The sequence below is a fragment of the Schistocerca americana genome, chromosome 3 (assembly GCF_021461395.2).
Source record: "Schistocerca americana isolate TAMUIC-IGC-003095 chromosome 3, iqSchAmer2.1, whole genome shotgun sequence".
Taxonomy (NCBI): Eukaryota; Metazoa; Arthropoda; class Insecta; order Orthoptera; family Acrididae; genus Schistocerca; species Schistocerca americana.
In genome coordinates, this window is record NC_060121.1 from 186,483,871 (window position 1) to 186,500,053 (window position 16,183).

A 16,183-nucleotide genomic window follows, 5' to 3' on the forward strand; every position below is an offset into this window, starting at 1 on the left:
TCCACATATCTGTAAAAATGAAGTACTAACAAAATGTCAGTTTGGTTTCCAGAAAGGTTTTTCAACAGAAAATGCCATATATGCTTTCACCAGTCAAATTTTGAATGATCTGAATAACCGAACACCACCCATTGGGATTTTTTGTGATCTCTCAAAGGCTTTTGATTGTGTAAATCATGAAATTCTGCTAGACAAGCTCAAGTATTGTGGCATGAGTGGGACAGTGCACAAATGGTTTAATTCCTACCTAACTGGAAGAGTGCAGAAAGTTGAAATAAGTAGTTCTCGTAACATGCAAAGATCAGCACATTCCTCAAACTGGGGAACTATCAAGAATGGGGTTCCACAAGGGTCAGTCTTGGGTCCTTTGTTGTTCTTATTATATATTAATGACTTGCCATTCTATATTCATGAAGAGGCAAAGTTAGTTCTCTTCGCTGATGATACAAGTATAGTAATCACACCTGAGAAACAAGCATTAACTGATGAAATTGTCAATACTGTCTTTCAGAAAATTACTAAGTGGTTCCTTGTAAACGGACTCTCACTGAATTTTGATAAGACACAGTACATACAGTTCCGTACAGTGAATGGTATGACGCCATTAATAAATATAGACCTTAATCAGAAGCATATAGCTAAGGTAGAATATTCCAAATTTTTAGGTATGTCCATTGATGAGAGATTAAATTGGAAGAAACACATTGATGATCTGCTGAAACGTTTGAGTTCAGCTACTTATGCAATAAGGGTAATTGCAAATTTTGGTGATAAACATCTTAGTAAATTAGCTTACTACGCCTATTTTCACTCATTGCTTTCATATGGCATCATATTTTGGGGTAATTCATCACTGAGGAATAAAGTATTTATTGCACAAAAGCGTGTAATCAGAACAATAGCTGGAGTCCACCCAAGATCATCCTGCAGACATTTATTTAAGGATCTAGGGATATTCACAGTAGCTTCTCAGTATATATACTCTCTTATGAAATTTGTTATTAACAACCAAACCCAATTCAAAAGTAATAGCAGTGTGCATAACTACAATACTAGGAGAAAGGACGATCTTCACTATTCAAGATTAAATCTAACTTTGGCACAGAAAGGGGTGAATTATACTGGCACTAAAGTCTTTGGTCACTTACCAAATACTATCAAAAGTCTGACAGATAACCAACAAGTATTTAAGAAGAAATTAAAAGAATTTCTGAATGACAACTCCTTCTACTCCATAGAGGAATTTTTAGATATAAATTAAGAAAAAAAAGAAAAAAACAAAAATATTTAAATAAATAAAAAAAATTAAAAAAAAATAAAGAAAAACAAAAAACAAAAAAATTGTTTTATTAACTTAAGTATGTTGTTAAATTAACCTAATTATGTCATGTATTGGAAAATTCGACTCGTTCCACATCATTACGAAATATCGTATTCATGATCCATGGAACTAGTATTAATCTAATCTAATCTAATCTAATCTAATCTTCATCTGTGGTGGACAGACAACTTGCAGCCTCTGCTGCAGCTGCTCAGCCAGCAGATACCAATACAGCCACTGCCACCACCACTTTAGCTTCCAGTAGCAAGGTATGACTGGGATCAATTGACAGCATTTACTCTTTAGATTGGACACCACATATCCAGTAGACCACATGTTACTCAGCAGTGGTCTATATCCGTCTTTTTTCAGCTACCATGTCACCCCTACGGCAGAGAAGCCATAAAAATGGTTACTTCTGCTCTGTGTACAGGCACGGGGAGACAATCAGTTTGTGGCCTCATCACAGAATGAGGATTCCAATGTAGGGCACTTGAAGGTGGGATGCAAAAACTGCAGTGCCTTGTGCCAATGTAGAAACTGTTCTATTTGTTATACCACAGTGTGTTATCTCATACTGGAGTCCAATTTACAACTCAGAGTCCATCAAATCCACACTATTTTAAGAATAATAATTATATTTTAGGGTACATCTGAAGAATGAATCCAATAATGCTGAATGAAAAAGTTCTGCACTTCTGAAAAATTAAGAATAAATGAAACTGGCCTAGGAAAACAAATGAATGTCTAGAAGAACTTGGTTTGAGCCAAAAATAAAAGTGAATAACTGTAAAAATTACTTCACTTGCACAGTTGCTTAAATGTGTTCCCCAGTCAGTCAGTTATGAATAAGTTGACAGCATTTACACAGCTCAATTTATGGTACAGTATAAAAGCAGCAAAGAGCAAAATAGAATATCATCAATGAAGATGGGAAAAGGCCAACATTGAGATGCTATGAATGAACAGAGGATTTCCAAGAAATGGACAGTAATAGTCTTCATTATCAATTTGACTAAGTCATTTGATGAAGTGGCATACTGAATACAAGAGAAAGCCGTAAACCATTGAATAAACCCAACATTAAGTTGTTTACTGAGTCAGGCTGTTCATTTAGAAGGGAAGTCATACAACACAGTATTGCCACCCAGGTGATACGTTTTCAATCTTTATACAATGTTATGAACATTGATAATACTTTTAAGCTGTGTGCCAAATTGAGACATGAACACAGTTTCCTGCCCTTTGTCAGCCATGTGGCACCAATTGGCATTTTTCACACAGGCTGACTCAAAGCTTCAAATAGACTCTGGTCCCCCCCCCCCCCCCCAATAACTTCCAAACTCCTACAATGCTGCTGAGCTGCAAATGTGCAGGGAACGGGTGGGGGGAGGGGAGGGGAGGTTTTTGGAGGAAAATCATCTTAATCACAGACTCAGCAACATACCTGACTACTGGGCATTTCCCACACCTACTGGCATTCAGTGCATCTTGTTGGAACAAATACAAGTAACAGCACATCTCTAAAAAAATTACATGGGAAACAGTGACAAAATCATTCATTTGTGGACATTAACATAAGAAATGTACTCTAAAAGCTCTAATGGCTTTCTTTATAGAGAATAGTAAATATGTAAGTGGAAAATCTTTTAGGATAAAGTTCTATAGTTAAAACCACAATATAAATAAGTGCAACATGCAACACAAACAGCCTGTGTACTTGTGCTACATGTTACAATACGTAGGATGCTTCAGTCACTTTTGCATCTGTTTAAGCGATGTGCATGGGTGTCGCTTGATTCTGTCTTGGATCCACATGACTAAGAATTCTAAAATATTTCCTCATGATTTTACTGAAGGGATATTATAAAAGACACAAAACCTTTTGAGGATAAATCCACCATCTTGCAGAGCACATTCAAAGCTTGAGAAGTAAAGCTGCTCTTGTGCTGAAGATTGGTTTGAGCTCTCTAGTGCTTTACTAGGCATGGTCCCATTGTAAGTGGTATGCCCTTGCCTTCCTCCGACCTTTGCATTGCCAGTTATAGGGGAACTTTAAATGTAACATTCAAGTTGAACCACAGCATATATTGGCATTTTTCACATTAACAAATCATTGGCAGAGATGAATGACAAGTGACAGATAAAAATCATAGGTTTTGTTGGAATCGAACTTTGAGACTTTGAATTTGTAGTCTAGGACGTACCCACAGTCACACCTCGTACAATATAATTCTGTGATGACTAGAAAATCTGAATTTTTATTTACTTTTATCCATTAAGTTATATTTTTTACATTTACTAGTTGTCACACTGTTTAAGCATAAACTAACTGTTTTTTAATATAGGCTGTGTACAGCAATTAACATGACAGAAAAAGTTACCTGCTATTGTTCGCAATGGTGGTGGTGCAGCCACAATTGAGATTGTCCATTTTGATTTCATTTGCAGTGGGTAGTATCTCTGGAAATATCTTGTACAGTAGCAACCCTGTGAAAATATTGCTATGAAGTGATCATACAGTCAATAGCAGTCATTGAAACTATATTTCCTTGCCATAAACTCCATAGAATTTAGATTACCACATTTTTAAAAATGTCTCATTCATCTTCAATCATAGTTTTCTATTGTTTCTCCTGAAAAGCAATTTCTTGTATTGCAAAGACATGTCCATATTTTTTTCAGGGCAGTCCATTTCTCATTCTTCACACACCATCACATATAAACTCACAAAGAGTTAGTTATTAATTAGTTTCTTGTTCCACGGATCATTCTGCATTACAAATCATAATGATGCGGAAAAGGTCATTTTACATTCAAATCACAAATTAATTTGTAAATGTGGTTACAATGTGAGTTAGTAATTCTTGCCCGCCACCTTTTACACATTACTATAATAGAAATTCTTCTATGGGATAGAAGGAGTTGTCAAGGAGAATCTTTTTCAGTTTGTTTTCAAATTTTACTTAGTTGTCTCTCAGACATTTTGTATCACTGGATAAGTGATCAAAAATTTGTGTTGTAGCATTGTGCACCCCTTTTTGTGCTAAAGACAATCTTAATGTGGACTAATAAATGTCACTTTCCCTTCTGGTATTGTGATTGTGTGCATCATTGTTCTCTATGAACTATAGTGGATTATTTACAATAAACTCCGTGAGGAAATAAATATACTGTGAAGCAGTAGTCAGATTGCCCAACTCCTGAAACAGCCGTCTATACAAAATTTGTGGCTGAGCACCACATATTGTTCTTGCAGTATTTTTTAGAGCCATGAAGACTTTCCTTCTTTAAGATGAGTTACCCCAGGATATTATTTTAAATGACATTATTTAATGAAAATATGCAAAATATGTCAACTTAGTGATTTGTCTATTCCAAGATTTTCAATGATTCTAAGTGCAATTGTGACTAAATTAAATATAAAAACAAAGATGAGGTGACTTACCGAACAAAAGCGCTGGCAGGGGGAAAAAAGGACCCTAAGGTAAGTCTTTCCGCTCCCGGGATTGGAATGACTCCTTACCCTCTCCCTTAAAACCCACTTCCTTTCGTCTTCCCCTCTCCTTCCCTCTTTCCTGATGAGGCAACAGTTTGTTGCGAAAGCTTGAATTTTGTGTGTATGTTTGTGTTTGTTTGTGTGTCTATCGACCTGCCAGCGCTTTTGTTCGGTAAGTCACCTCATCTTTGTTTTTATATATAATTTTTCCCACGTGGAATGTTTCCTTCCATTACATTGATATCATTAATGTGACTAAATTAAGTTATTTTAGGAGTTCCAAAATGTGCTTTTTCCAGTTTAAATTCTCATCACTATGGACACCTACGAATTTAAAGTTTCCAGCCTATTTATTATTTCCTCACCATGTGTTACACTTATTATTGATGCAGTACCCCTAGAAGGGCAGATCTCAATATGACGTGTCTTTTTAAAATTGAGGGGGAGACCACTCGCAGACAACCAGTCAGTGATACTTTTGAGAATATTGTTTACCATTTCTTCTGTTTCTGTATGTATGCTTGGATTGATTACAATGCTAGTGTCATCTGCAAAGAGAACTAATTCTGTTTATCATATACTAGATGGAAAATTGTCTACATACAGGGTTATTAGAAATGATTGAAGCGATTTCACAGCTCTACAATAACTTTATTATTTGAGATATTTTCACAATGCTTTGCACACACATACAAAAACTCAAAAAGTTTTTTTAGGCATTCACAAATGTTCGATGTGTGCCCCTTTAGTGATTCGGCAGACATCAAGCCGATAATCAAGTTCCTCCCACACTCGGCGCAGCATGTCCCCATCAATGAGTTCGAAAGCATCGTTGATGCGAGCTCGCAGTTCTGGCACGTTTCTTGGTAGAGGAGGTTTAAACACTGAATCTTTCACATAACCCCACAGAAATAAATTGCATGGGGTTAAGTCGGGAGAGCGTGGAGGCCATGACATGAAATGCTGATCATGATCTCCACCACGACCGATCCATCGGTTTTCCAATCTCCTGTTTAAGAAATGCCGAACATCATGATGGAAGTGCAGTGGAGTACCATCCTGTGGTACATTTAGCTCCCTGCTTGCTTTATTCGTCGACTTCCGCGGGCTACGCGTGAAACTTGCCCGCACGCGTTCAACCGTTTCTTCGCTCACTGCAGGCCGACCCGTTGATTTCCCCTTAGAGAGGCATCCAGAAGCTTTAAACTGTGCATACCATCGCCGAATGGAGTTAGCAGTCGGTGGATCTTTGTTGAACTTCGTCCTGAAGTGTCGTTGCACTGTTATGACTGACTGATGTGAGTGCATTTCAAGCACGACATACGCTTTCTCGGCTCCTGTCGCCATTTTGTCTCACTGCGCTCTCGAGCGCTCTGGCGGCAGAAACCTGAAGTGCGGCTTCAGCCGAACAAAACTTTATGAGTTTTTCTATGTATCTGTAGTGTGTCGTGACCATATGTCAATGAATGGAGCTACAGTGAATTTATGAAATCGCTTCAATCATTTGTAATAGCCCTGTATATCAGGACCAACAGCAGTCCTAAGGCTGAGCTTTGTGGGTCCCATATGTCATTTCTCCCCAGTCAGAACTAGATCCCCAGACTGTATTGGTTGAATTGTTAAATACAACTTTCTGCATTCCTTTGGTTCAATATGATATTATCTCATGGTTAGCTATACCATCAGTCTCATAAAACTTCAATTTATCTAGGAGAATAGTGTGGTTCACACAGTCAACTGCTTGAGATAGGTCACTATTTTATTATTTAATGCTTGTAAAATTTGGTGGGTGAACATGTAAATGGCATTCTCAGTAGAACAAGCCTTTTGAAACCCAAACTGTGATTTGCTGAAGATATTATTGTTGCCAAGGTGAGATACTCTTCGAGACTACATCACCTTCTCAAAATTTTTGGAAAATGATGACAGCGGTGAAACAGGTCAGTGGTTATTGAGATCTCTCTTACCACTTTTCTTAAAGAGAGGTTTAATAACGGCATATTTCAGTCTCTCTGGAAAACTGCTGTGAGTTAGTAATGCATTACATATTTCAGAAAAGACTGGGCTTATTATAGGAGAACAGTCCGTCCCAATAGCTGAGTGGTCAGCGTGACGGATTGCCGTCCTATGGGCCCGGGTTCGATTCCCGGCTGGGTCGGGGATTTTCTCCGCTCAGGGACTGGGTGTTGTGCTGTCTTCATCATCATTTCATTCCCATCCAGCACGCAGGTTCCCCCATGTGGCATCGAATGTAATAAGACCTGCACCAAGACCTGCCCTTCAAGGGGCCTCCCGGCCAATGACGCCAAATGGTCATTTCCATTTCCATAGGAGAACAAATCTTTAGTACTCAATTGGAAACACCATCAACCACAATTCAGCTTTTATTTTTGAGAGAATGTATGATTTTCTTAATTTCAGAAGGTGATACATACATATGACTGAATTTATGAGAGTTACTTTCTTAACATACTGCTATGATTTTTCTCTTTAACTGTTTGTCCCTATATATTTGGGAAATGATTATTAAATATATTTGCTACCTTTGGCTCATCATTTATAACCCATCCATACTGTTCAATAGTGATGTTATCCAGTTCAGTGGCTGCTTGTCATAATAGCCTTAAGTCTGCTGTTGGAATTATTGATTTCTGATATTATTTTCATGTTCCTTGATTTTTACATAACCTTCCTTAGTAATTTTGAGTACTGTTTGTAGTGTGCAACTACATTAGTATCCCTACTTGTTCTTGCCAACAGATACATTTCCCTTTTCTTTTCACAATATATGAGGTTCATTCATATGAAACCTGGTCACAGAGTCTACCTTCGTCTTACACGTAAGGTGGCACCACGTAACTGCAGATATGGTGGCGCCATCTATTGGTAGAGAGAGTGACTTCTGTGCACCATTTGATGTGGCGTAGTGCCAGTGTGGTTTCACGCTGAAGATAAGGTGGTCACACAAGTTATTGTCCACTACCGAATATGCAGATGAGTAAACAGGAACAATGTGGAGTGATTCGATTTTTGGCAGTGGAGGGAGTTGGAGGCCATGAAATATATCAACAGATGAAGGCTGTGTATAGTGAGTTGAGTCTGAGTCATTCAAGTTTTGTGAAATGGCACAAACGATTCCTTGAGGAGCACGAGGCACTGGAAGACGATGCTCATCCTGGACAGGCTCATCGTGTCATCACACTGGAAATGGTTGTGGAAGTGATTGCTTTAGCCTTGGACAACCTCAGAATCACCATGGACAAGATCCCTCAGTTACTAGGTATTAGCAATGGCACCGCCCACACCATAATGCATCAACACTTGAACTTTTAAAAAATCTGTGCACAATGGGTTCCCCACCAACTGACCATTGAACAGCGCATTACTCGAATGGTGCTGTCTTTGAATCATGTGCAATGTTATCATGAGGAGGAATACAACTTTCTGTCACATATTGTCACAGGTGACAAAACTTGGTGTCACCATTTTGAACCAGAAGGCAAGTGTCAGAGCAAGTGGTGGAAACATGCGACTTCACCAAATCCAAAGAAATCGAAGGCCATGCACACCAGTTCTGGTAAGGTCATGATGTCCTTTTTTGACCACAAGGGCCCACTGCTTGTCGAGTTCCTGGAACGGGGAACCACCACCAATGCGAAGCATTATCAAGCCACTTACATAACCTTAGATGAGCTATTAAGTCAAAACACGGAGGCATGTTGTCCAATGGCATTATCCTGCTGCATGATAATGCCTGCCCACACACGGCCAATGCAGTGGAGATGACATTGCAGCAGGTTTGGTGGAAAATGCTGGAACATTTTATTTTTCTAACTGAAGTTTCTAAAAAAAATCATGTTTACACAGGTACAGTTATTTGTGACAGTGAACAGCTTGGAAACTGCTGAACCATGAATGTACAAGTTTCCAATTTACTAAAACTCAAAGAAATGTGTCCTTGCAATGGAGTAGAGGGATAGTCATAAATTTTTAATTGTCACCTCGAAGAAACCAATCAGCTTCCATGAAACTTGCGATGGTCTTAGTCCTTCTCCACATGTTTGCATATCAGTGCAACAATTTTTCCCAACAATGTATGAATTGGTTAGCTCTAGAAGTCTGCATTTTGACTGTTCAAGAAATGTTGCACCTCAAAAAGCACCTCATTGCCATTTTAGCAATGCCTGCAAAAAACTGGCTTCTGGGTGTCATGTTAGAAAAAAATAAAGGAGCATTTGTGGCAGTGGAAGGGGGGAGGGCAGGGGGGGGGGGGCAAAATCTAATGGCACTTTTGTGGAGCAAAAACACTCCCTTATCAGGAGATTTTGGTAGCATGCTCCTGTGTCAGTTTGCATCTCATAAACATAATCAATTAGCACCACACCATGGCAATCCCAAAAACACAGTCAGCAAAACCTTGCCTTCTGATGGTAAGATTATTGCCTTTCTTGGCGGTGGTGATGAGACATGTTTCCACTGCTTGTCTTCCTCCTTTGTCTATGGTTGATAGTGATACACTCAGATTTCATCCATAATTACTATGTGGTTAAAGAAGTCATCCAGACTGCCCTAAAACAGCTGCACTAATTCCACTGCTGCACTGATTTGACAGGCTTTGATGGATGTGAGCAGTAGCAGAATACAGCAGGCAGCAAATTTTTTCATATTCAAAATGTCTTGCTAGATGCTGAAAACCTATCTATGACTGATTTCACTTTTTCACAACCAACACGATCACAATATGCTGGTCTTCAAGTACCAGGGCCTCCACTTCTGTTGTGATTCCCAGTTCTTCACTGAGAAATGACTTGCTACTTTGATCTTCTTCACTGAGACTTGTTTGACCACTTGGAAGCATCTCTGACATCTATCCACTGTGCCATATGGGGGTGCATCATTACTGTACATTGCCACCAATTCAGCATGGATTGTTGCAGAGATGATCCCCTTCAAATGGGGAAAAAAAATTACTGAGATACTCGCAATGGTTTTAGCTTCAAATACCAGTGAACTCAACTGGTCAAATCAAGTTCAGACATTGCTTGACATTATGATTGCCTAATGTGTAGTTCATTTTTCTGTGATTCAACTATATAGCCTGCATCATTCAATGCGCCAATTTGTTTTTAATAATACATATGAAACAAGCACCAAAAACTACACTGCTGGGGAAAAAAATTAGTACACCTGGAAAGATGACATTGATTTTGATCTGATGACATCATATGCCACCTGAGGGATGGTAGATGTACTGATAATGGTTTCAACATCATCCATCAATAGATGGCATAATGGCATCTATCTGTGTCTGCACTGTAATAAAGAATATTCACAGCTATAAGGCTCAATGTGGTGCACACGGGTGAAGCAACCCGGCAACCATGCTACAAAGGTCAAATTGTGACCCTCTGAGTGGTGATCCTCTTACAGAATTGTAACACAAGTTGCACGTGGATTTGTCAGTTGTGCAACAATGCTGGTACGAGTGATCACATGAATATTTCATGTCCATATACAAGATTCTGGATGTCCATACAGCAAGACACTCACTACGACCATTATATTGTAAAGGGCAGTAATGGCAGTTCATACAGCTACCACAGCACAGATAAGAGGGCTTGTGGGCCCAGACATGTCAACACAAAATGTTGCAAACTGACTATTAGCAGAGGGACTACGAGCATGCACACCTCTACCCCATCTTCCACTCATGCCACAGCATCGACATACATAGGTCAACTGGTGCCATCAAAGGATCACTTGGAAAATGAAATGGAGTACCGCGGTCCTCACCGATGAAAGGAGATTCTGTCTGCATGCAAGTGATGGTCATTTGCATGTACGACATAGACCATCAGAGCACTGACTAGCTGAGTGTATTTGTTCAAGACACATTGGCCCCACTCCTGGCTTTTTGGTCTGAGGAGCAATAAGCTACAACTCTCGTTCACCTTTGGCATTTATGGAGGGGACGCTAACCAGTGCTAGGTATGTGCAGAATGTTGAGAGACCCATTTTTTGGCTATTATTGCAATAGGAAGGTGAGGAGTTGTCCCAACAGGATAATGCTCACCCACGTGCTCAGTGCAATCTCTGGACTTGTCTCCAATCACGCACATCTGGGATATGATCAAACGAGAAGAGACTCGTCTGACTCATTGATCAACAGTTCTTACAAAAATATGTGAAAAGGTCAAGCAGGAGTGGAGAAACATATCCCAGGACAGTATTCACCATCTTTATGATCAACTGGATGCCAGAGTCAGTGCCTGCATTGCTACCCATGGAGGCTGTACCACATACTAACATGGGTTTTTGATTGTGGATCAATACCTGACACCTCAAAAACACTTGTGCTATTGATCTGTAAATACAATCATTTCATGTACTCCTTATGCACTGTTGCTGCAATAAATCTTGAGTGAATTTGAAACCTGCAAAAGGATGTACTAATGTTTGTTTTTTCTGGTAGTGTATCTTCCACACCAATCCTTCTCATCAATATGTATACACTCCTCCTTCATAATCCCATTGCTAGTTTCCATATATCCGGACTCCTGAACTTCTGAAGCTCTCCCCTGCATCTATGAACATGCTGATCTTTATCTTATGGAATGAAAATATACACACCATGACCAGTCACAGCATGTGCCATGAGCCTACTTCATCATCAGATGACAATCTGGATTTGATTCACAGTATATTCCCAGAGACAAAATGTTACTGACTGTTTTAAAATGACTGGATGCATTCATTGATTACATTTCCAAGCATTCCTATACGTTGTCTCCTCCAAAGAAGAATGAGTGTTTGCCATACAATGAGCACAGTGACACGAAAATGTTCTACTAAATTCCAGATATACAGTGTACCCCGTGATTGCATATTATGGGTTTCATCAACAGCAGTGTGTTCTGTGAAATGTTGCAACAGTGTTTTAAAAAATTAACTACTTACACAACAGTCCCTATGTAATCAATAAAATAACATTTTATCCAGCCACAGTGATACAACTCTCATAATTTTGATGAACTCCACTGTATATCCCAAAATAATATAACTGGATACATAAATAATCTACTCACCAAGCAGTGGCAGAACACACACATAGAAGAAGGTTAATTAGGCAACCTTTTGGAGCCAGTGGCTGCTTCTTCAGGCAGAAGAGTTGAAGGAGAAGGAAGAGGGGTGAAGGAAAAGGACTGAAGAGGTCTAAAAAAAGTGAAAGATTTCAGGAAAGTCACCCAGAACCGCAGGTCAGGGGAGACTTACCAGACGGGATGAGAAGGAAAGACTGTTGTCAGGGACTCCACCAGATAAATTTGAAAATCTGGGACCTAAAAGGTGGAAGACAGGGTAAAATGCAAGACAGAGATTGCTGCTTGAACATTGTGCATGAGTTCATAAAAGTGTAAAGCTTAGTGCATTGTACGTAGCAGAGGTGGAAGTGGGGTGGTGAAAAATAGACAGGTAATAAAATGAAAGACATAAGACTTCCCTCCTATATCAAAGATACCAACCATTTCCTAGATCATCTGAAATCCATGTCTGTCTCACTCCCACCATACAACTTGCTTGTCACCACTGATGCCACCTCTCTCTATACCAACATCCCCCACGTACATGGTCTGTCTGCTGCTGAACATTTCCTTAGTCAGCATCCACCTGATTCCAAAGCTATGGACATCCATGCCACTAACCTTTATCAACTTTGTACTTGCCAACAGCTACTTCACCTTTGAGGGGCAGACATACAAACAGACCAGGATGGCTCCTTCCTATGCCAACCTTTTGAGGGGTCACTTGGAGGGGGCTTTCCTGGGATCCATAAGTCTTCAGCCCTTGGTTTGGTTTACATACATTGATGACATATCTACCATATGGACTCATTTTCAGGCTCACCTGTTAAAATTCTTTTAATCTCTGAACACCTTCCCCCAGTTAAATTTCACATAGTCCTATTCCCAATCCTGTGCCAGTTTCCTTGATGTTGATCTCACCCTCATCGAAGGCCAGCTACGTTCTTCTGTCTACATCAAACCTTCTCAGAAACAACAGTACTTACATTTTGACAGTTGCCATCCTCTGCCTGTCAAACATTCCCTCCCATTCGAGGCAAATGTATTTGTTCAGATGCAGACTCCTTACAGCAGTATACCACCATTCTCACGAGAGCTTTTATTGGACATAATTCACCAGCCTAGTTCAAATGGAGATTTCCCAGGCCATCACATCCAATCCTGGTACTGCTGATCCTGCCAAAAAACAACTTCAGAGCACACCACTTATCACACAGTATCCTGGTCTGGAATGTATTAGTCAGCTATTTCAACAAGGCTATGACTTCCTAAAATCATGCCCTGGAATGAGATCCATTCTGTCTGAGATTTTGCACACCACACCTAGAATAGCTTTTCACTGCCCTCCAAATCTCCATAATATTTTTGTCAGACCATATGCTCCTTCCGCACTCATCTCCCCACCATATAGCTCCTACCCCTATGACCATCCCCACTGCAAGACTTACCCTATGCACCCTCCCACCACCACCTATACCAGCCCTGTAACTGGCAAAACATACACTATCAAAGCTACAACATTACAACCATGACCTCAGTGCCTGTTTCAGCAAACGTGCCATCTGGATTCTTCCCCCAAACAACACTTTCTCAGAACTACCCGTGTGGGAACTAGTGCTACAGCATGTGTTTGGTTCTTGCCACCCACTTGGCCTTAATTACGTTAATTTCTTCTGTCTCAGCATTTCTTCACAGTAACTGCTCCTTTCTTCACTCCATTTCAGTTTTCTATGTCTTTCATTTTCTTACTACCCCCTCCCATCTCTGTTTTGTACAATGCACTAAGCTTTCCACTCTTATTAATGCATGCATGTTGTTTAAGCAGTAATTTCTGTCTTGCATATTACCCTGTTTTCCACCTTCTAGGTCTTGTCCAGTACAGTCCCTAACAATCAGTCTTTCCTTCTCGTCCTTTCTGGTAAGTCACCCCTGACCTGCAGTTCTGGGTGACTTTCCCCAAATCTACCCTTTTTCCTTAGATTAGATTATATTAGGTTTACTTTCATTCCAATTGATCCATAGTGAGGAGGTCCTCCAGGATGTAGAACATGTCAGAAAAACAACAATACATGACAAATATTTACAACTAAAACAAATAAGCTGATGTATCATTCCACAGGTCCCAAGTGGAATGATCGTCATTTTTTTAATGAGCACTACATGAAAGAGTCATTTTACAAATACTAAGGCACTGAATTTAAAATAAAAAAGTTTTTTTATTTATTTATAAGGTAATAAATGTGTAATACAACTACTATAATACAATGAACACATTACTGCACAGAAATTGTGCAGAAGTTAGATTGTACTTACACACACACACACACACACACACACACACACACACACACACACACATTTACAATGAACACATCACTGCACTGAAATTGTACAGAAGTTATGTTAGTTGGTTTTACTGAGAAATTCATCAATGGAGTAGGAGGAGTTGGCCACCAATAAATCCTTTAGGCTTCTCTTAAACTGAATTTCATTGGTTGTTAAGCTTTTCATGGCTGCTGGCAAGTTATTGAAAATGTGTGTTCCTGAATAATGCACACCTTTTTGTACAAGACTAAGTGACTTTAAATCCTTGTGAAGATTATTCTCATTTCTAGTATTGATTCCATGAATTGAGCTGTTGGTTTGAAAAAGTGATATATTTTTAATGGCAAATTTCATTAAGGAATAAATATATTGGGAAGCAGTACTTAGTATCCCTAGTTCCCTAAACAGGCTTCTGCAGGATGTTCTTGCGTTAACACCACATATAACTCTTATTGCACGTTTTTGTGCCCAGAAAACTTTAGCTTGGCTTGATGAATTACCCCAAAAAATAATCCCATATGACATTATGGAATAAAAGTAAGCATAGTACATCAGAATTTTCATTTTTATATCCTCTATGTCTGACACAATTTGCATTGCAAATAGAGATTTGTTAAGACGCTTCAGCAGTTCTGTGGTGTGCTCCTCCCAGTTGAATTTATTATCAAGCTGTAATCCCAAGAATTTAACACTGTCCACTTCTTCTATCTGCTTGTCATCGTATGTTAGGCATATACTCTTGGGACACCCCTTACAAGTTCTGAACTGCATGTAGTGTGTTTTTTCAAAGTTCAGTGACAAAGAATTGGCTAGGAACCAGTGATTAATGTCCACACAGATTTTGTTAGCTGATCTTTCTAACACTACACTTGATTTGCTATTTATTGCAATGTTTGTATCATCAGCAAACAAAACGAACTTGGCATCTGGTAACGTTACTGATGAAAGGTCATTGATACACACAAGAAAACGTAAGGGCCCCAAAATGAACCTTGTGGGACCCCACATGTAACTAGTTCCCAGTTGGATGATGCCTGATAGCTTGATACATGTCTCTTTCCCAATAAACCCTTTGTTTCCTGGCAGAGATATAAGATTTGAACCATTTTGCAGCATTTCCTGTTACACTATAATATTCTAATTTATTTAAAAGGATTTGTGATTTACACAGTCAAATGCCTTTGACAGATCACAAAATATACCAGTTGCCTGCAATTTTTTGTCTAATGAATTAAGTACATTTTCACTGTAAGTGTAGATAGCCTTCTCGATATCAGAACCCTTTAGAAATCCAGTGACTTTGACAGTATGTTATTTGAGATGAGACGGTTATGAAGCCTATTGTACATTACTTTTTCTAAAATTTTTGAGAATGCTGGCAACAGTGAAATTGGATGGAAATTCTGTATCTTTATCTTCTTAACTTCAGCATATTTCAACCATTCAGGAAATATTCCACTGATAAACGATTGGTTACACAGATAGCTTAATATGTTACTTAGCTCAGAATCACATTCTTTAATTAACTTTGTTGATATTTCATCATATCCACTAGATGTTTTTGATTTTAAAGATTTTATGATGGACATTATTTCTGCTGGGGTAGTGAGGGTCAAATTCATATTATGGAAGTTACTTGAAATGTCTGGTCTGAGGTATTCCATAGCAGCATCTACTGAACCTGACAACCCCGTCTTTTCAGTAACAGTTATAAAATGTTTGTTAAAAAGTTCTGCAACACTATACACATCTGTCACCAATGTATCATTTACTCTTAATACTATTTGTGCCTCTTCATGTCTGGTTCTACCGGTCTCCTCCTCCACTATATCCCATATTGTCTTTATTTTGTTATCTGATATGACTATCTTTTCCTTGTAATATATTTGCTTTGATGTCCGTATTACAGTCTTTAATATTTTGCAGTATTTCTTGTAATGTGCTATAGCATCAACATCG

The 16,183-nt window shown here is 39.0% G+C and overlaps 1 protein-coding gene across 1 annotated transcript in view; it reads right to left on the reverse strand.

The window, feature by feature from the left end:
* Window positions 1-16,183, reverse strand: part of LOC124605679 (putative aldehyde dehydrogenase DhaS) — a 206,889-nt gene that overhangs the window by 15,789 nt on the left and 174,917 nt on the right. The window contains exon 10 of the mRNA XM_047137530.1: window positions 3,706-3,811. Within this exon, the coding sequence (XP_046993486.1) occupies window positions 3,706-3,811 (106 nt within the window). The remainder of the gene's footprint in view (window positions 1-3,705; window positions 3,812-16,183) is intronic.